Source organism: Typopeltis vanoorti, chromosome 12 (genome assembly GCF_054136105.1).
Source record: "Typopeltis vanoorti isolate ZY-2024b chromosome 12, IOZ_Tvanoo_1.0, whole genome shotgun sequence".
Taxonomy (NCBI): Eukaryota; Metazoa; Arthropoda; class Arachnida; order Uropygi; family Thelyphonidae; genus Typopeltis; species Typopeltis vanoorti.
In genome coordinates, this window is record NC_143560.1 from 91,841,916 (window position 1) to 91,864,502 (window position 22,587).

General features: G+C 36.1%; 3 protein-coding genes across 7 annotated transcripts in view; 1 reads left to right on the plus strand and 2 right to left on the minus strand.

The window, feature by feature from the left end:
• Tdh (L-threonine dehydrogenase) overlaps positions 1-1,341 on the minus strand; it is a 240,374-nt gene extending 239,033 nt beyond the window's left edge. Inside the window, exon 1 of the mRNA XM_090401872.1 lies at positions 1,306-1,341. The gene's annotated coding sequence lies outside the window, so the exon portion shown is untranslated. The remainder of the gene's footprint in view (positions 1-1,305) is intronic.
• Positions 1,342-17,851: 16,510 nt separating this feature from the next.
• On the minus strand, positions 17,852-18,906 carry LOC150101003 (HMG domain-containing protein 4-like). The gene is made up of 3 exons (XM_090402143.1): positions 18,799-18,906; positions 18,549-18,717; positions 17,852-18,198 (listed from the first exon to the last, which is right to left on the minus strand). Exons 1-3 carry the CDS (start codon positions 18,904-18,906, stop codon positions 17,852-17,854), a joined length of 624 nt encoding a protein of 207 aa, XP_090258269.1.
• Positions 18,907-19,907: 1,001 nt separating this feature from the next.
• Positions 19,908-22,587, plus strand: part of LOC150101004 (threonylcarbamoyladenosine tRNA methylthiotransferase) — a 154,485-nt gene continuing 151,805 nt past the window's right edge. For 2 of the 5 annotated variants that reach the window (XM_090401238.1, XM_090401237.1), the window contains exon 1: positions 19,908-20,142. The gene's annotated coding sequence lies outside the window, so the exon portion shown is untranslated. Of the gene's footprint in view, positions 20,143-20,178; positions 20,948-22,587 lie in introns of those variants that run through there. The other 3 variants (XM_090401239.1, XM_090401240.1, XM_090401242.1) reach the window with 2 other exon arrangements.

Below are 22,587 nucleotides of genomic sequence, written 5' to 3' on the forward strand. Positions count from 1 at the left end.
AATTTAAATCAAGCGAATCTATTCAATATTCAAGACTTCAAAAATATGTTTAAATAAGGAGCATGCATGTTATGAAAAGTATCTATGTGCAAGTGTGCACAAATTCTAAATTGAAAGAAAAAAAAAAAAAAAACTCTAGCACTTATATTTTTCATGAGTCCTATGTTCAACAGCCTGCAGTCAACCCACTGAAAATATGAATAAAATCTAAAAAGTAAGTTGCACTGAAAGCCTTTTTCTAATTAACAAACTTGATACACTACATATAACTATACAAAAAAAAAAAAAAAGAAAGAAATGAAATTCAGTCCAGGAGCTGGGAAATTTCTTGATTTATTCAAGAAGTAGAGCAATCAGAATAATTAATTCAATTGATTGATAATTGTTTTAATCATTCCCATTCTGGTTTTTAGGTCTTCCATAATGCTTAATAAGCATTCTGGTATATTTTCATATATTATAATCTAGCAGGTTATCATTTGGTTATGACTGTAAGCAAGGGGCAAAACTTAGAACCTTTAGTCCATTTATTACAAAAATAATACACCTATACATTAGATGCATGCATGCATGCATGTGTATGTAGAAGCAAGAGGAGAGCTATTTCATTTTTTTTCCTTGAAAAATCATGCGGTAGAAATGTGCAATTGACATTGTATACACTCTGAGGTACACCAGAATCCAGGTATACCTCCTTTAATTCAACACTGGCGCTAATAAAATCAACAAAATATTTTAATTAGTCTGGGATATAAATTCGAAAAGCATGTAAAATTTATATAAAAATAAGTCACTTTTGAAATTATATAAAAGAAAAAGAAAATAGAGAAATACATATAAGAAAATATGAGAGAAAAAATATATATATAAAAATATATATAATAGAGGAAAATATATGTATATATACAATATTAGAAAATATAACAGTGAAAAAAAAAAGAAAAAAAATATATATAAGAAAATATAACAGAGAAAAAAAAATACAAAAATCTCAAAATTTCTTATGCAAGCTAGCTACCATTGTGCAGTTGATCTTGTTGATTAAGTTTAAAGCAAGACTGCAATGCACAACAAATTCCAAGCAAGAAAAGTTAAGTAATCACCAACCTTATGAATCAAATATCTTTTTGCTCCATTACCCTAGTTTCAGACAGCAACTGAGAAAAACTTATTTTACTTTATGAAATACTGCAGCTATTCGAATTAAAATTTTCAAATACTGAGATAGATCTCATTAACTAAAAGTAATACTAATTCATTTACATTACGTTTTCATGTAATAGATGAATATTTTACTTTTCTTACAGAACTTACTCCTACGTGAAATATCAAAGACACCGCTCAGTAGTCTCCTCTGTTATACTTTGAACTCTGACCCGTTCCTCTAATGAATGAAAATTACCTCCTACAACAGCCGGTAACAATAAACGAAAAATTAAGATTTCAACTAGCGTGGTGTGATGCTGATACGTAAGACATGTTGCATCACTCGCCACATTTCATTTTCAGCCAATAGCAACCTAGGAATTTGGAGGTGTGCATTAGGCAAGAGACGGTGTCTGGTAAGCTCTTAGATACAAATACATTAATGAGTGTTATGCCGAGAAATAGGTCAGTGGGCAGGACAAGATGTGATGGCACAGCTTTCCTGCTTGCTCTTTCAGAAACGTCACAAAGGAAATTCGAAATTGAGAAAGAAATGTAAAATAGACTAATTATATAAAATAAATAGGGCATAAAATAGATTTAAAAAGATCGACAATTTTTCAAGTTACCTGTTCTATATAAAAGGAATGCGGAAATTTTACCATACGCAAGGCGACGTTTATTAACTTATTTTTTTCTTAAAACTGTATTGCATTTTTGCTATCTATTCCAACTGTAATATTATTATTATTCCTGACACCTCCAATATGTGCATCGGAGTGGCTAGAATCTATATAAGGATACGCGCGCACTTGCGATTTTGTCACCGCGAGTGAAAAATCGTAATCGCAACAAATAGTATGATACCCTCACTTGCAACTAATTAATCGCAACTTTGTCAGTTTCAAAATGGACTTTATAGAAACGTGTTGTGGCTTTGTTGTTGTTGCGCTTAAAGCCAAAAAGCGTTAAAAAAAAGAGGGTCCAATTATCAATCAGAGGGTGCTAAAAGAATAACATTATAAAAAGCATCACGATTAAAGAAGTCACCCTACGATTTTTTCCAATACTATAGAATGAATATTAAAAGCTTTGATTAATTACTTCAAATAGAAGGACGTAGAGTTTAAAAAAAAAAAAAAAAAAAAAAGGAACAACACTCATGGAAGATTTCACAGACCTAATAAACGCTGCGTTAGATAAAAGCAGAATAGTATCAATCGTTTTTATTGACCTAACAAAAGCGTTTGACACACTACCACACAAAACCTTGTTGAAAAAAACTAACACATCGGAATCGGAGGATGTCTACTCCTATGGTTCAGAGCACACATATGGAAAACACATCACGTATAAGATCGGGGCACAGCAAAGAGGCTATTGGTAATCTGTGCAATACCGCAAGGAAGCGTTCTTTATCCCATTCTGTTTAACATATACACACGACATTAGCCAACTTCTCCTAAAAAGTATTATCTTGCAATGCACAGACGACACGGACATATTTTTCATTCACTACGCAAACACAGCTTACAAAAATATTCAACGCGACATCAATTCCGATCACCAACTTGCTAAATGAAAACGGCATTATATATAAACCCTGAAAAAGAAAAAAAAAAGCTAATGACATTCAAACAACCCGAGATACAACCTATAGAAACTAAATATCTCACTATACGACATCCATCCTCCTATACACAAAGCACTGATCCTAAAACCACAACAATCACACATATTAAAACAGCACGTTATCTCATCAAAGTTGGAACAATACAAATTATCTCTACAACAAACTCAGGATAATAGCAAGCAAACTATATCGATTAAAAGACACTGCTCCGACATACATAAAAATACTCATCTATAAGGAATTATATAAAAACATTTTAAGATACGAAATTACATTATACGCATTCTACACAGACTACAAACTTAACAGATATTATTGCAAAATAAAATGGTAAAACTCATATTCTGAAAAGAAAAACAAAGAGAAGGGCCCACATTGATACGGACCGCAATGACAGACCACAAAGTATTTAAAGTAAAACACTTATGCCACTAGAGTCGTGCTAAAACACTACTTCAGTCCAACGCATAGAGTAACCAGAACAACATATCAGATATGTTATCTGACCATAGTCAACAAACTACATATCATATAATTATAATAATCTCTACAGAAAGGCCATCCTAAGCTTCTAGATACCTGACATGATCAACCAACTGCCGTTCGATGAGAGATCCATGGACCTACATAGAGCTGATACCAGCGCTATAGATATTACAGCGAGATGGAAAATTAGATGAAAAAAAAAACTATAACGCGTTCATCTGAAGCATACAAACATGCGTTGTCCAATCGCCCAACTTCCAAAAGGTTAAACAGTGCGCATGCAGCATTTGTCTGTGGGCTCGTGTACTAGCTTCTATATGTTAACCGGAAAAAATGCACTTTAATATATAAATATATTTCTGAGTGCATACACATAAACAGCTAAATCTACACTTCGCTCACAATGGGAACTGAAACAAATCCACCGCCACCTATTATATTATATTAATCAAATAAGCTCAACACAATCTTCGAAGGAAATAGCAGAAACCCTACCCGAACAAATAAAAAAAGTATCAAAAACTAATATACACAGTGATTTTTGTAGTGATAAAAAATATAACAAGAATATTTTAATAGTATAGATGTAAATAAGCTTTGATATTGATATTGAATTATTATTATTATCATTATTAGTATAGACCAAGAAAGAGATGGCAAGAGACCGAAACAGACCATTTAGCCTAAATTCCATGTTAGGAAGAAGAAGAAGAAGAAGAAGAGTATATTATATGTTGCAAAATATCTGTAGTAAATACATAATATATAAGCAATATCCAATCGATTTTAGCATAGAAGTTGTAAACAGTAGAATTTCACCTTAACATTCATTGTTTACATAGATAAGTTTAGATACATATAGATGCATATAACTTATGCATTCTATTTTTTCCTTTCCTTCATGTCCAATCCCCCAACTTCAAGAAGGTTAAACAATGTTATGATGTAAAGAGCGTTTGTCCGTGGGCGCGTGTATTAGCTTCTATATGTTAACCGGAAAAAATGTACTTAAATATATATCAAAAAATCAGCTAACGCCTATATGTTCCCGTATAGGGAGTAGGTGGAGCCGTTTACCCTATCTAACTTTTGGAGACTGAGTGGGCAATTCAATCTCCACTGGTAGCCAATCAGAGAGATAGCTGGCCCAAGGCTATCACTGATTCATCGGTACGCAGTGAAGAAGGCGGCAAGCTAGTGCCGCCATCTCGTGGTCCCTAACCCTAACACAATATTTTTAATGTCTGAAAATAGTGTGGGTTCGACGGTCGATTTTCTTGAGTTTACGGGACGAAATACCCGAGTTTCCGGGAGAAAAAACCCGCTAGCCAGTGCCAGAGATCGACTAACTCGGGAACCGGTCGAAGAAAGGCTTAGAAAAATTTCCTCTAGTCGGCGACTAGATTTGAACCACCAAATCCTTTCTTCGTGCGGTCAAGCGCCATAGAGTGCAAACGCCACATCTACTGAGAGCTACAAAGGCTCTTATATATATATATATATATATATTTCTAAGTGCATACACATAAACAGCTAAATCTACACTTTGCTCACAATGAGTACTGAAACAAATCCACCGCTACCTTACATGGTGATCAGAATTTATCATAAAAATTATGGAAACAACCACCCTGTTAGAGTAAAATTTCAGTTTAATATAACCCAAAATAATCACTTGATGTTTTGATCTTCACATTAAGGTCATCATCTGGAGTATATACAAAGAAACAAGATGCACTACAATTTACATGGTATGCAAAAGTTACATTAATTTGGTCAACAGTTAAAAGTAATGGCTGGCCTATGGTGGTGAAAAAATATATATTACAACATAAAAGCTGAAGTCCGGTCGTTATTATCATCTATTTCATTACAAAAATAAATTAAGCTAGAGAGTAACATGTTGACACAAAAGATACTCATATAGGCAGTAGCGTATTTAGGTATAGGCCCGGGCCTAGAGCGGCAAATTTTGAGGGGCGGCGGAAATTTCCAGGCTCTGATTTTTGTAATTATAACATGTTCCTTATATGCCACACTACTCACAAGTAGAGAAATATTTTTCTTTTCCTCATTGCAAGTTTAGTCTGCAAGCATATTGGCATGTAATCAGATTCTGCATAACTATACAGACCGAGACACGTGCACGGAAAGCTACTGTATTGTTGTCGGTAACTTGACACAAAGGCAATAGGGATTAGTGAATTCGATCCCTTTCTTGCTGAGCACATCGCCAAAAGCGGGAAAAAAGGAAAAGATTTCGTTTCCTTTTCCTTTGCCACGTATGAGGAATTTATTAAAATAATAATTATTATTATTATTATTATTATTTTAACGGTGTCTCCATGGAGTCAAAAGACTCATCGCGGGAGACCCGACATTGACACACTAACCATTATTTACACAATACCTGTCATACCTCTCCTTAAATTCATTCACAGTTGAAGCATTCACAACCAGTTCTGGCAAAGCATTCCACCCATTCACAACCCTCCAAGTAAAAAATCTAGTCCTAACACCCTTGTTAACCACACTCTTACACAATCTCCAGGGATGACCCCTCGTTCTCTCACATCCTGCATTGGTCTTAAGAATATCACCAGTATCAATCCTGTAAAATCCCTTTAACAATTTAAATACCTCTATCATATCTCCTCTCCTACGTCTATCAGCTAGTTTTTGGAGCCCACAGATCATCAATCTATCCTCATAGGGAACATCCCACAGACCTGCAACAATCTTTGTAACCCTCCTCTGAATCCTTTCTACCACTTCCGCATCACCAAGAAATCCTGGCGACCAGATCTGTGCACAATAGTCCAAATGCGGCCTTATTAATGCCTTATAGAGTGGAATAATAACTTCCCTATCCCTGCTTGTTAGTGTGTTCCTCAACAACCATGTAATTTGATGTGATGTTTTGGCAATCTTAGCAATATGCCCTTTAAACTTAAGTTCTCTGTCCACAATAACTCCCAAGTCTCTTATCTCATCAACTTCCTGCAGTTCAGTTCCGTTAATATAGTAAACAGCATGCGATTTCATCCTCCCGAAGTGCATCACCTTACACTTAGCCACGTTGAACTGACAGCCATTTACCTCAGTCCATAGCGTCAGCCTATTTAAGTCATCCTGTAAAATATCCACATCATTTGAATTGATTATCGCTCTTCCCAATTTTGCATCATCAGCAAACAAGTGGATATTTCCATTCAAGGTATTTCCAATATCATTGATGTACAAATTAAACAATAGAGGACCAAGAACTGAGCCCTGAGGTACACCACTAGTCACTTGCCTTTTCCTGGACTCAGCTCCTCCGTAAACCACTCTTTGATATCTGTCCGCCAGCCATCCTTTAATCCAAATCACCATCTTCGGATCCAAACCCATTTGCTCTAATTTATGTAACAGAGTTCCATGTGGAATCCTGTCAAAAGCCTTTGCAAAGTCAAGCAGTATCACTGAGTAAGGATTTCCTTTATCCAACTCCACTGTTACTTTATTATAGAACGTAAGCAAATTACTTAGGCAAGACCTACCTTTCACAAAACCATGTTGCCCCTTATAAAGTATCATATTGCTGTCCACCCAGTCCTGAATTCTAATTTTAACTAATTTCTCCAAAATCTTAACCACCACTCCAGATATATTGATTGGTCTATAATTTGCAACATCAGTCTTAGAGTCTCCCTTGTGCAATGGAACTATTTTCCCCTCTTTCCACTCTATTGGCACTTTACCAGAACTGAGGCTTAAATTAAACATCCTGGTTAGAGGAGTTGCTAATTCTCTTGCACATTCTCGTAACACATGGGCCGATATGCCATCTAACCCAATGGCAGTGTTAGCATTAAGGTTCTTTAATATATTAAGCACCTCAATTTCATCTATCTCTATACTCTCATCTGTCAATGGTACATCTGACACTGCACTACGAAGATGGTACACTTTTGCGAAATGATCACTAAGCAACTCAACTATTTGATTAGCTTCAGTAATTTCCTTACCATCAACACTTTTTAAAGTAATCTTTCCATGGATATTCTTCCTTTTACTAGCCACATAGCGAAAGAACTCTTTAGGGTTTCTTTTGGATTCATCAGCTAGTTTCCTCTCATAATTAGCTTTGGCTTTCCTTACCATACAGGTTACTCTCTTTGCCTGTACCTTATATTGCTCATTGGAACGCTCATCACCTTTTTCTTTATATGTCTTCCACAACCTTTTCTTTATCTGCAACTCTTGTTTAATAGTATTAGTCATCCATTTTACTCCTACTTGATTTCTCCTTCTGACTCTGGGAATACAGTCTGATACAGCTTTCTTCAAATACTCCTTGAGAATCTCCCACGCACCATCAACATCTCTCCCCTTGAATTTCTCATGCCATAATACAGCTGAAAGCTGACTTCTCAGCTTGCCATAATCACCAGCCTTGTAATTCCACATATACCCATTCTTATTAGAATATTCAGTACGTCTTTCAATCTCCCAGGTCAAGACCACATGATCGCTTTCCCCAAGTGGAGACATTGTAACTAAATTACTTATTGATATGTTCTCCGATGTTATGACCAGATCTAACACTCTAGAATCTCTTGTCCCTTCCATCACATGCTGTCTCAGGTAATTATCTCTTAACAAATGTATAAACTCCATTTCCGTTGTTCCTTGTGACCATTCCTTTCCCCAATCTATGTCCCCAAAGTTAAAATCCCCCATAATAATTACTTGACCTTTACTCATCGTGCTAATTTGCCAATACATGCTATGTACATTCTCCCTTATTCCCTTTGGATTATAGCAACAACCAATTACAAATTTCGCCTTGTTAATCTCTATCTCACACCAAACAGCCTCTAATGAACTGCCCTCTACATACCTGTCACAGTGAGGTACTTCTATCTTTTTTGGCTTTAATGTTTCATCTATCATTAATAAAACCCCTCCCCCCATTCTGTCATCTCTGTCCTGCCTGAAAATACTGTACCCCTTACATTCAATCCCAATAACTATATAATTTTTGGTTAACCAAGTTTCGCTAATTCCTATAATTTTTGGCCATGTTGTACTCAGTAATGACAAAAATTCTTCACACTTATTCCTAATACTTCGAGCATTGGTATACATAAACTGCAATACACCCTTCCTCCCATAATATCCCTTTGTGCGAATTACCCCACTCTGTCTACTGTTAACATTCTGCGAACAATTAATCCCAGTTTCACAACGATTAATGACCTTAGTACTATTTACAGCTAACTCTATCACCTGCCTCCCTAGCAAATCCCATTTCCCTGTTTATGACCCTTTACTCTGTCCTTTATCAATAAATGTTCTAAATGCCAAGCTCCTAATCCATTTAAGTGCAAACCATCTCTCTTAAAATACTCCTTCCTTTTATCAAACTCATCCCAGACATTCATAAAATGAATATTCAGTTTCATTTCTTTGCAAAACCTTTTACACAATCTGGACACCATTCCATTTACTATAATTGCTCTTCTGTTCATTTCAACACCAACCTTGTCTCATGTTGATCAGCTATCCTTCATTGTACGATATATGAAAGAACATGCAACTCCTGTGGTGCGTTTCTTCCGTTTCATTCCTAACATAAGTCACAAATCTGAAGAGTTACGAGAGGCGGTTTTGACTTCACTACACTAAAGGAGGTTGGAATTGATGTAGCAAATTGCAGAGGGCAGGCATATGATAATGTTAGTAACATGTCAGGCAAGTACACAGGACTGCAAGTAAGCATTCTTACAATAAATCCATTGGCAGAATTCACACCGTGCGCTGGACATTATCTGTCGTTAATTGGTACTTGCGCTGCTGAATCCTTTCCGTACTCTTCGCATTTTTTATGTCCTTCAGAAACTGTACATATCTTTCACAATCGGCGGAGTGTTCTAAGAAAGCACCTGGAAACTTCTGCAAAAGTAATCAAACGTCCTTCGCCTACCCGTTGGTCAGCTCGTGATGATGCCTGTCGGAGTCTTCGTGGGAATAGTTTCCACTTTGTCCGAAATTGAAAATGACACCACCCAGAAGATAGTTACACGATGTGAAGCAAGTGGGATTCTATGGCAACTTCAGTCACTGGAGGTTGGGATCATGAGGGGCGGCACTTTCTGCGGACCTAGGGGTGGGAAATACCTAAATACGCCACTACATATAGGTATACATATAAATTAAAAAAAAAGCAAAAAAACAGTATGAATGGTGAACAAAAAAAAGCTGAAAAAATTGCTTTGAGTCGTAAATAAGGGTTTGCTGAAAAACTTGAAGAACTAAGTGGACTGATTGTGTACCATCTACATTCTTGGGATTTTTATGCCACCATTGTTCTTAAGATTAGGATGGTTAATCAAAATTTCACAGGCTTCTTTAAATTTCCGTTCATGTTAGGTTATTGTATGATGTAAAGAACATGCACTTTTCCAATCAATTCAGTGTTAAGAGCATGATCTGAGAGGCCTGCTCACTAAAATTATTACATTTAATATGTCGTTTGTGTTCTTTTTTTTTAACCGACTTTTATTTATTTATATGAGAACCTGTGTAGCTCAGTGAAGTGGCAGTTGCATTCCCTGCGGTGTCGTCCAAAGATAGACTTAAGTTCAAATCTAGGCGCCGACTGAAAGAATTTTTCTAAGCCTTTCTTCGACAGGTTCCCGAGTTAGTTGATCTCTAGACGATCAAGTGGGATTTTTCTCCTGAAAACGTCGGTTTTTTGCCCCATAAACTCAAGAAAATCGACCGTAGAACCCACATTATTTCAGACTAACATATCCCGTTAGGGTTAGGTACCAAAAATGGCAGAAATTGTTTACTCGTCTCTTAATCGGTTGCTGCTTATGATTAATGATAGTCATGGGCACTGTCGGTGCCAGGTTATTTTGCGCCCTAGGCAAAGTTTACAAGTGCACCCCTTATTTCACAAGTGCGCCTCTTATTTTACAAGTGTTCCCCTTATTTCATAAACTAAAATGTTTCTAATTGACATTAAACAAAATAAAATTGTCTTTCAGGTTAAATTAATAGATAAATTAATAGGGCTCTTTTATTTTCTTTTTGAATTAATTCCAAAATTCTCTGTTATAATTCATTTACAAAAAAAGTTTTAAAATACTGAAATTCAATATTTTCAAATGTTAACGTTTTAAAATATTTATCTTAACTGAATTTTAAATAGCAGTAAGTTCAAATCATTTAGGTAAGGAACAGGAACAAAAAAGAACAAAGAGTTAAATAATAAAATAGTGTGATGTGTGAGGGATAAGGAAAAATAATCGATACCTAAATCATATATCACTGTTTAATTTTGATATTTAGTAACGTATGAATAAACCATAGCTTGAAGTTTCACACCCCTTCATGGCCTGCGCCCTAGGTGGTTGCCTAGTTTGCCTAAATGGTAGCGCCGGCCCTGATCATGGGCAGGCTATCTCTGATTGGCTATTGGTGGTGATTACATTCCTCACACAGTCTCCAAAAGTTAGATAAGGTTAAAAAAAAGTCTCATCTACTCTCTGAAAGGAAATAAAAAGCGTTAGCTTAATACTATTTTTATTATTTAATTTCATAATTGGCAGGAGTGTGTGAAGTTCAGTGGAAGTCACGTATGCCAGCTACGGCACTAGACGGCCTGAAGAAAGAGCGTCGTAAGTTCATTTCTACGCGGGACTTGGGGAACTGTTACTTTGCTTTTTTTGATAGATTTCCCCGAGTTAATCGATCTCTAGCTCAGGTAAGTGGATTTTTATGCCATAAACTCAAGATAACCAACCGTAGAACCATGCTGGTTTCAGTAAACATAGTCTTATGATTAGGGACAACGAAATGCAGCACTTGTCACTCTCCTCTGTTCACCCGATGCTAGGTATAATTAGTGATGGTCTGGGACTAGTAATCTCTGATTGGCTACTGGTGAAGACGGAACTTCCCCCTCAATTTCCAAAACTCAGATAGGGCTCAAACAATTTCGTCTACACTCTGTATGGAAAAAAAGGGGTTAACTAATTTTTTTTCAAGTTTCGAGTCGATTCAGTGATGAATTTTTCATCTGACATCGTTAAGGAAAAGAAATAAATAACAATCGCTTCAGGGTATTTATAATTGAAAAGGAATGGATAACACTTCATAGTACTTGTAGTCTCATAAAAAATAAATTTACGCCGAGTCCTCAAAGGCCTGGGTAATGCTATTAACTATTAATATATGTCTGAGTGTTCATACACTCTGACATATATTATCTGATATGAGAAATTGAGGAACTCTTTAACTATTTAGAATGAACTGATTTATGTTGATTATTTAACTTAAATAAACCTAGGTCCGCCTTTTATACTCTAAAGGATGTATTCAAGGCTATTTCAACCTTGACTAATTTCTTGCGGATTGAGAGAAAAGTAAGATTTACCTTTAGCTCATCAGAGACAACCGACTTGAGCTATCGAGGATATTAATCAGTATCCGTTGAAAACAATGCTTAACTTATTTTTTTATTTCATTTTTGTACATAACATATATCAAGCTATATTTGTGAAACTTTGTTACCATCCTACGGTCTCCCTCTTCGCTTTTGTGAGTGAATTGCCCATTTCCTCGTTAGTAGTTCAGTGCATGTCATGTTGGATGTTTACCTCTGATTAGACGTCTCTCTCCTTTCTGAAGATGTAAATGAAGTGTCCCATGGCTCTGTTCATACTCTTCTTTAAATACATCAATGCCCTTCTCACACTCCCCTAAAATCATATCGTAGGTTTGCTGAAACTTGCCAAGAAAGTATATGATTGTTTTATTCCTTATTCAAGTGTAAGCTAACAACGTTGTAAGCCAACAAAGTACTTTCACGGTAGGCTACTTATATACAGAGACTAATGTCTTTACATTAATTGTCTTTCCCATAATTCAAAGGGTGTGAACTTTTGAATAATGAGACATCCAGAGTGATTTCGACTTTTAATGAGGTCTGATTAGTGGAAGCCAGAACCAGAAGAGTTACTAGGGTTATTTTAATGCAGAAACCATATATTTCCCATATACAACAGTAAAAAAAAGGTGTATCACCCAGCTCTTAAGATTTTCTGGATTATGGATAGAGGTATTGGAGCCTCCATAGCTCAGTCAGTTTAGATTAAGCCCTTTGGTCGGAAAGACGTGGGTTCGATTCCCGTCAATGACGCGACGAACCCTTATTTGGTTTCTTTCGACTAAAGGTGAGTTACCCAGTCTCACACGGAGGTACAGAGTTTCTTTCTCAGGGTAACTCGGGTTTTGATCCCTCAAAACAGGCAAACCAGTGACGTGAACACACGGCTACAGTCATAAAAAATATATTACGGCAAGGAAGGCAACAGGATACCATCTTGCTCATAATCATCTCCCTACTATGGCAGCATATATCTTATCTGTCCTATTCCCCACCAGCCGTATGGTTGAGGGAATAGGGCAAATATGATATATGTAAAAAGCTTTTTCCCTTGGTTAAAGATTAATTATAAATGCAATTAAAGCGAAGTCATGAACTTCATTCTACAACTAGCAGTCATATATATATGTATATATATATATATATATATATATATATATATACGATGGAGGTCTGAAAAGTTCTCGGCCTAACAATGAAAAAACGAATTTATAATTTCAAAATTATTTTTATTCTGAACATAATCTTCCTTAAGACTAATACATTTATTCCTGCGATGCTTCAGCCCCATTATCCCGTCAATGTAGTGGTATTTTACAGATCTTACTAAGATCTGCAAAATACCCCTCTACAGCGCTGTAATCACCTTTTGATTCGAAGAAAAACTAACAGCGAGGACGATTTTTAGTTTTGAGAAGAGACAGAAGTCAGAGGAGCCAAATCTGTGGAATAGGGTCGATGTTCCAACAATTCATAGTGCAGATCCCTTAATTTTCCCATTTCCAAAATTTCGTCTAGTCTGGTTAAAAGATCGGAATAATATTCCCCTGTTATTGTTTTATCCTATTCAAGATAATTAATAAACAAAACGCCTTTAGTATCCAAAAACACCTTTCATGCTGATGGAACTGACTTTGTCTTCTTGGCGCTGAACAGCCGGCTTCTGTCCACTGTTTTCACTGCTGTTTGGATTTTGGTGTGTAATGGTGAATCCAAGTCTCCTCCATAGTAATAAATCAACGTGCAATATCAGTCTTATTCTTGTTAAAATGCTCCAAGCACTGTTCACAGATTTTCATGCGAGTGCGTTTTTGATCTGCTGTAAGTAAGCGCGGCACCCATCTTGTGCAAAGCTTTTTCATTTGCAATTCTTCATGCAAATTATATCCTACACGTTCTTTTAAAATGCCCATATTCTCAGCAATTTCACGCACTTTGACTCGCTGGTCATCCAACACTTTATCGTGCACTTGATCAATGATTTCTGGTGTTGTTACACGTTTTGGACATCCATCACGCGGATCAACTTCAAGGCTGGTACAGCCGTGTTTAAATTCGGCAGCCCATTTCTCAATGATCGCAAACGAAGGAGAAGAGTGCCCATAAACCTTTATGAACTTCGAATGAATTTTTTTTGGCGTTAAACCTTCTTTTACAAAGAATTTTTTAACCGCACGATACTCAATTTTTATTGATTTCAATGGATACAGACAACATTTTTGCTTCAGACAGCTGTATAAAACAAACTATTTGATAGAATGACTCACAATTTCACATGGATGGTTGAGAGAGATGTACCAACTTAGAAAAAAAAAACATCTTGCCGATAGTGTTGCCATCTATGGTCGAGGCCGAGAACCTTTCAGACCACCCTGGTACCTCACGTTCATAAAGGATAAAACAAGAATATAAATCTTATGTTATTCTTTGATTCCAAGTGAAAAGAGTTTTCTATATCTATCTCTGATAAATAAGTGATCATTAGTATTGATTCTGCAACACTTTTCTTCTGTATATCTAAATAATCATATCCACTGTTCTTATTTATTTAATCTTTGAATCCACATAGAAAAAAACTTTCTACAACTATTACTATCTAACGAATTTGGAATGAAACACCTTTTTGCTACTTGTATATGGGAAATCACTTCTGCATTCATTCAAACTGGATTTCTCTTCTGGTTCGGGTTCCCACTGAGACATTACGATGTAATTCGTGAATTCAGGAAATGATATACATTAGAGACCTCCGCCTTGTCTCTTCACATTAGAGCCCATTAGATAAAGATAATTGGCTATGTATTCTCCTCCGCGGATGAAATCACTGACAGCCTTCGATAAACTATCAATGACTGCCAAAGGTGGAGTTTGCTTGCCATGTGATATTCAAAGTGGTATTAGGGCTAAAACCACCTTGCCTTCTCTTTCTCGGAAATAAAAGAGTTAGGATGTTAATTTTTATGAAATACATAGGAGGAAAATTGTTGTAAAATATTGCAATAAAAGGAAAACATGAAAAGAAAAATTTAAGTTTAGTTCATAATAATTAAAATACATCTTTTAGAGATTATGAAGAGGGAGGGTAATTTTCGATGCACATTCTCCTGCTTAATGGTGAATATATAAATAACCAAATATCTGTGGAATGAACAGATGAGAGACAACTCACTAATCCAATTGATTGGTCTCTGTTCTGAGTAATTTTTAAGTTGCACGATGGATAAAAACATTTTCGGTTCCTATGTTACCAGCTCCATGCATTGTATTAATATGTGTGTCAAGGTCAGTGTAATGTACAGTATAATAGTACTATAATCTTTTAATGGCTTTTGATTGGTATGCTTTAGTATTCTTTGAATCATGGGAGCAATTACTTTTGAAAACATCAAATTTTGCAATGCTTCTCCACGATTTCATCTCAAATGCACCAATGAAGTATCTCTGACACGGTGCCCTTCTTTCTATCTGCACTTGTATTTTTGATAACACTGAAATACTTCCTCCATTTTTCCCCACTCCACTCACCAACTATCGGCATTCTCTGGGATCATCAGGTCACTCTTCCTCCCTCGATTAATCCAAGGACTGATAGAATGAGGGAGAATGATCTGATGGTATTCTACCCTACTGCACATAACTCACCATCTCCATTATTTACTTATTTTATCAACTACATACACAACACAATCTAGCAACTGACCATTCTTCCTTGTATTGAAGCGAAGAATCGACTTTCCACCTGCATTCTTTTTAGCTTATAGAATATATTGTTGTATTGTATTCTATGAAATATTTCTGCAAAATCGAAAAAGATCATCGCATAACGATCTCTTTTGTGAAATATTATTATTATTAATTATGACACCTCCAAAGACTCATCATGGAAGGACATTCCACTCTACGCAACTCAAGCAGTGCATTCTTTGCACTATTTGAAATCTTTATCTACACCGAATGTCACTATTTGTAATCACTATGCCACAATCGATGAATTATACACAAAACCATTTATCGGCACTAGTAGTATATTTTATCTGTAAATTGCAAGTACAAAAATCCTTTTGCTTGTGTGCGGGATGACGTACCCAGTTTCTGGGATTATGAAATCCGCTATCTCCGTATGAGATCGGCTAGATCACCTTAATAGATAAAGCCAATATAAAGATTCCTTTTTTCACAACGATAATCAAACTGAATTATTTTCACGAAGAGAATCGAACTCAGGTCTTTTCCACTCGAAGGGTGTAATCTCTGCACTTGTGATCTGAGCAAAATAGTCCATGCAGAAACATTCGAAAGCGACCACATACGAGTGACTAAGACAATATCAGGACTCTCGGATGTTGGAGAGAGGTTGAAGGAATGTGGATTGCAGTGTTTTGTGGGTAGGAGAAAATGAGATGATGACGGATAGAGACATTTAATTTAGTGAGGGGATTTTATCGGATCAATCCAGATGGGATTAAAAAAATAGAAGGCGACAGAAGCCTTTTCTGGAAATTATGTAAGCTTATGGTAAAGATGTGAGATGTAGATTTTTTACATAGAGAATTGTGTGAATGGAACACATTACCGGAATATGTTGTTAATACAGGGAGTGTTAAGGATCTTAAGATCATCAAAAAAATCAGCTAAAGCCTTTTTATTCCAGTATAGGGAGTAGGCGAGGCCGTTTTAGCCCTATCTAACTTTTGGAGACTGAGTGGGCAGTTCAATCTTCACTAGTAGCCAATCAGAGATAGAAGGCCCAAGGCTATCTCTACATAAGCATCCCACAGTATGGCTAAACAAGTGCTCCGATTTCATGGTTCCTAATCCTAACAAAATATTTTTAATGTCTGATATAGTGTGGGTTGTATAGTAGATTTTTTTGCGTTTACAGGACGAAAAACCCGAGTTTCCGGGAGAAAACACCCGTGTTCCCATGCTAGAGATCGACTATCTCGGGAACCGGTCGAAAAAAGGCTTAGTAAAATTGCTCTCATCGACGAGTAGACTTGAACTCGAAGTCTGTCTTCGGTCGGTATTTTTTTTTTTTTATGATTTTGCTGTATTCATGTAGAAGAATGTTGGATCTGCAGATGTGTGGAGGCAGGATGTTGCTTAGCACTGGGGGCCAGTAGGTTGGGGTTGATTTTACAGTTCCAGAAATAAAGTGCATAGTGGTGTTAAGCTGGGCATCAACCAAATACACATGGGCGCTGTTCAGCCATATGGGTGAGCAGTATTCAACATGTAGAGTAAACAAGGCCAAAAGCAGCGCAGCGAAGCGTTGTTGCTGAGGCACCCCAAGTTGTTCTACATAGTTTTTGCAGTATATTGTTTCTTGTTTTTAGCTTGGATGCTGTGTTAATAAGGTGTGGTTTAAAATATAGTGTTCAATCTAGAGTGACGCCCAGATATTTCGGGAATCTGTTGTAGTGTAGCAGTTTGTGGTTGAAGTAGACCATTAGTTCTTTGTTAGCCTGGTTATTGTTCAGGTGGAAGCATGAAACTTGTGTTTTGCAAGGATTTGGGCATAATCTCCATTTGCTGAAGTATTCATCTAGGGCTGCAAGGTCGTTTGTTAGTGTATCTTCCATTGCAGTAAAATTGGTGTGTCTGGGTGGCTAGATCAATGTCATCAGCATAGCAAAACTTCTTAAAGGTTGTATGAGGCATATCTGCGATGTATAAGTTAAAAAGGAGGGGAGCTAGAACTGACCCTTCTGGTAATCCCTTATCCTGTGTTCTTTGTTTACTTTTGTTCTCGTCCACAGGCGGTTGCTTAGCATGTTATCGATTAATTTTGCTATTCTTTTGCATGGGACTGCACGGAGCAACTTGCAGACTGCGCCATGCCTCCAGACTGTGTCATAAGCTGCAGTAAGATCTACAAAAGCTACAGCTGTTTTCCAGCATTGTTGGTAGCCTGCCTCTATATGCGTGGTGAGTGACAGAACCTGATCACAACAGCTTCGTTTTGTGTGAATTTGGCCTGTTCCACTTGGACTTGTTCTATTATCTTAGTCACAATTCTATTAAGGATGAGCCTTTCTAGGAGCTTATAGCAGGTGCTAAGCAGGGCAATTGTCAGTAGTTTGCATCATGAAACATTCCCTGCTTTAAATTATATCATATTTTCTATACAAACAAGATAAACTTTAGAGTCCTGACATTTTATATGCAATGTGATCTAAAATATGACTCAGTGTATTTCGAGAGCACCCATTTAGTTCATCAACTGCAGAAGCTAAGCATAAAAGAGGACCTAAGGCACATAATGTCGAATCCAACAACACAGAAAAACTTCCTGATACAGCTATCTGACCTATTTTTTCTTTATCTGGTAATGATTGCCAAATCTCTCCCATTTTCTTACTAATATCAGAAAAATCCATGCCTGGATTCTGTGCAACAATCTTCTTCCTGTTTTTCTGACACCACAACATATATGCAGTCATTGGCCATGATTTGCTTTTATTTTTAACTTTCTTTCCTTTCACCTTTCCTTCTTTGACAACAAATGTTTATTTTCGGATTTTTTATTTGATGTCACTTCAGATATTGTTTTGGTCGCCTTAATTTTTTTTGGTTTCTTAGGATTTGGTTTTTACTCTCTTTTTGATTTTTTAACTTGTCACCTAACATCTTCTGCAATAACTAGTGTAGATTCATTACTGTCGCCATTGGTATTATAATCACCACAATCTTCATCATAGCTCCCAACCAAATCGCTAGCACTGGTCATATGACGTGAATGAATGAAATGTTCCCGTGTTTCCACTACATATGCATTAGGGCTAATCATATCTAAAATTTCTGCATCAGATTCATCTTAAGATGAAGAGGATGATTCACTTGATTCAAGACATGATGTCATGCAGTGCATTGATCTTTTATCTTCAGTTATTACATGTGGATCTACAGAGTGTGCAATTCTTGTCTGTAGTGTAGGTACTGGAACTCTAATTACTAGGGTTGTATCAACTGGACTCTTTTTAGGTGGTGATGATAATCCTAAAGAAATCTTTGGTATTTTTATGGGTGCAACCTTTTTGTCATTATCTCCATCCAAATCTTCCTATGATTTTAAAAGTTTTTCACGTGCTTTTAAATGCATTTCTAAATCATTTGTATCCCAATCTATCATTTCAATCAATTTGGCATATTTTTTATGAACACGACCAGAATGAGAAATGCCAGCATTTGCTGTCATTCTGATTTATGTACACTTCACTGAAAAGCCCATATAAAGATTCCTCTCGATACGACAAGAATCGAACTCGGATCTTTTCCAATCGAAGGGCGCAATGTACCGTCATGCTTTCCTCTGGTTGTAATAAATCCCTTGCTATCAAAATAAAACATTTGAACAACTACATTTTACTCTTTTCGAACATTCACAATAGTAAGTGTGCTAGCAATCTAGGAAATAATGAATAAGAAATAACGATATTCACCTCTGATATCTTTTAAGCAAGCAGCAGAACTAGATATTCATACTTACAAAATTGTACCAAGCACGTTTCATCCATGTTGTTACACAAAACATCACTCTCACACTTTCATTAAGCTACACAGGCACATTGTCAAATGAACGAACCTACTATGATGAGTCTGCCGACTCCTTGAAGGATGTAATTAGTACAGTAACGAGGGTCTGAAGCGCCTGTGGCGCCTGTAACTTGCGCCCCCCCAACCCAAAAATGACAAAAATTTAGAAAAATTGAAATGTAACAAGTTAAATTTTACAAACTGCAACATGTTGAATACTTACTATTAACCCCATCAAAATGAGTTGCAGTGTGTTGCAGAATTTGTGTGTCTAAAGCGGCGTATTGCCGAAATTTAAAAATACAATATAAAAGAGCGGGCTTCTATATCTATTTATTTATTTTTATTTTTTATATTTTTTTACTTTTTACACACCAAACCTAGTTGCGGCACTGGATGTGATAATAATAATAATAATAATAATAATAATAATAATAATAATAATAATAATAATAATAATAATAATAATAATAATAATAATAATAATGTGACCTTGACGTCATCAACTGTTACGAACTAAATACCAGAATCTATTGATTTTGCATCCCCTTCTGCTGATCACATCCGGTTCTGATCATGATATGTTTCTCATGTTTGTCCTATTCTCCCAATTAGGTACTCAACGTATTTTTGGACGGAAAAGCGTGTGAGGGGAAGATGCGAGATTGAAACTTATTTTATATCGAAACCGAAAGTATTCGTTTCGAGTTATTATGTACAACTTAAGGCTGAGTGGTGGCGCTAAGTTTATAACGTGCCTTTACCAATGTTGGTAGTTGTGTTTTGCTGATTTGCAAGTTTTCAATGGATAATTATTTAAGTATTCTGAAATAAATGATATATAAAAATCCGTTATGAAGATAATGAGTGAGGTTTAAAAATTAGCACTATAAATACTGTAAGTATATTCCGTATAAAGTTTCAACATGAACGTGTTTTAAACCGTGTGGTTATATGAGTGCTGGCAATGGTTATTCTGCTGTGAATATCGAAATTTAATGTACAAATGTAAATTTAAGCATAAAGGAAATAAATTATATCGTGTTCCCCCCTGTTTTATTAATTGTAGAAAGCATTGAAAATACTAAACCATATGCACATTCTTCGAACAGTAAAAATAAAGTGGTCGTCTATGAATAATATCAGGTCCTATGTTGATGGAGAATGTGATGATCTGGGAGAATATATTTAGAATATTATTGTTGTTATGAGTATCTCCATGGAGTCGCAGGACTCATTGCGAGCTACCCACACTAACTATATACACGATACCCATCATACTTCTTAAACATAATTACTATCGGGGCACTCACAACTACACAAATATCACGTTACAAAGAGAATGAAATTCAGAAGTTTAGACTTTAGATTAGAAGTAAATCGCCATAAATTATTTAAAAGTTCATTAAAAATTAGCGAAACGAAATACGAAAAGCATCCAGTTATTTATTATCCGGTTGATTGTGAGTTAACTGATCTCCCTGAGGGTAGAATTGTTTTCCCCCCCCCCGCTCTCCTGGAAACTTTGATATCCTGTGGTACATACAGAGAATTTTTTTTTTTTTTTTTTTGAGAACACATAATAGATGTGCTGTGGGTGGTAGATATATGATGGTTATGTAATGTGTGTAGAGATGGCAATAGTGGAGACAATGGATTGTGTGGTGTAGAGTGCCCTCTTTCAATGATTCCTTGAACTATGTGTAAGTATCCTTTTTTTTTTTAGTACTATTCATAAAAGGCTGTAATCCTTTAGTACATTAGTACCATGGGTAGGCTTAGAATTTTTTCTGTTAATTAATGTTTATAATTTTTAACTTTATATTTTTTATGTGGTCTGGAAACTTTGCAGATACCAAACATAGAACTTTTTCAAGCCACTTCAGTCCTCCAGTAAGTTTGGTGGTGGTCTCACACTGGGCAGTGAAATTCATCTCACATCTGAAGACAATCACACACATTGATTTGCAGTCTGCTGGTTGGAGAGCAGGTACACTTACCATTTGGACAATCAGGCCAGCAGTAATAATAATAACACTGTTATGTACTGTTAAGTTTCCATAAATTAAGGAGCAAAGAGAAACATCACAATAACTCACGCAGGAAAAGAGGAAAAATAACATTTACATTGTGTAAAAAGTGATGCTGAGTGTGGTTTGTGTTGTTAATGTATGCAAATGAGTGGTGCTTTCAGTGGTATATGCAAATGAGCCATTACATAATTGTGTGTTTTGGAGTGGTTTTCCATTTTATATTTGAAGCGAGACCTAGACATTTCTTGATAGCAAAATTCTAAATATGGCTTCAAGACATAATTTAACTGATGAATTCAGGTAGCGAGCCATTGTAAGACTAGAGGCCAGCCAAAGTCAGGGGGGAGGTAGCTAGATGGTTGCATATGAGTCATTCTGTAATTCACAGACTGGAACAATTCCAACAGTCACAAACAGCAACCAGGAGATATAATAAATTTAGTTTAATCCTTTATCCAAGTGTAAATAAACAAAGTTTGCACCTGAAGTATCTTCAGGAGTGAGGCAACTCATGGTAAAGGTCGACCAAGCTCTCATCACTTCTTGTCTCAGTATCAACCATAATGCAAAGCATCTAAATCCAGAGTAATTTAATAATAAGGTGGTACACCTTTTAGCAACTCATATAGGTAAATATGACTTCTCCATTGTTCTGCCTTAGTATCACCACTTCTGTGATACTAAGGCAGAACAATGTGATAGGTGATAAGTAGTCTGTGTGTCCCTATTCCCACCCCACAGGGGAGGGGAGAACATTTGAAGTGGACCAGGTTCCACGCCAGCTAGGCTCAAGATCAGCTGAGGTTGGTATGTTTACAGACGAGAGTCCTGATTAGTTCTGCAACAGGCATGCTCTGATGTGAAAAGAATCAGGGTTACATTATCATCCCTCTAATGTTCATGAAAGGGACACTTGTGGTGGAGGTAGTGAGATGGTTTGGAGAGGCATCTCATTGGGTGGATGCACTGACCTGTATGTGCTTTCTAGTAGAACCATAAATACTTCGGCTTATAGAGGTCCTACATGCCTATACGCTATGTTAGTGGTGTTCAACCTTTTTTACTACATGAGCTACTTTTCTATAAAAAGTTATTCGGCCATCTACTCTCTTATATAGATCACATTCCCCCAACCTGATATCTGATTATGCACAAATAAACAACTAAAAAAAAAAAATACACTAAAAACTTTGTGTATTTACAAATTTATTTATCACTTTTAATTATTTTAATACAACAAAAAAAGACAAATATATTGGAATAAAATATTTATTTCTCTATTTTGGAAAACCAGAGTTAGAAAAAACAAC

Excerpts from the sequence above, each read along its gene's own strand:
- LOC150101003 (XM_090402143.1), bottom strand. The coding sequence starts at position 18,906 with ATGACAGCAAATGCTGGCATTTCTCATTCTGGTCGTGTTCATAAAAAA. Across the intron at positions 18,718-18,798 it reads ATTTAGAAATGCATTTAAAA|ATTTCTTTAGGATTATCATC; the intron begins GCACGTGAAAAA and ends AAAATACCAAAG. Across the intron at positions 18,199-18,548 it reads GACATCATGTCTTGAATCAA|GAAAGGTGAAAGGAAAGAAA; the intron begins GTGAATCATCCT and ends TTGTCAAAGAAG.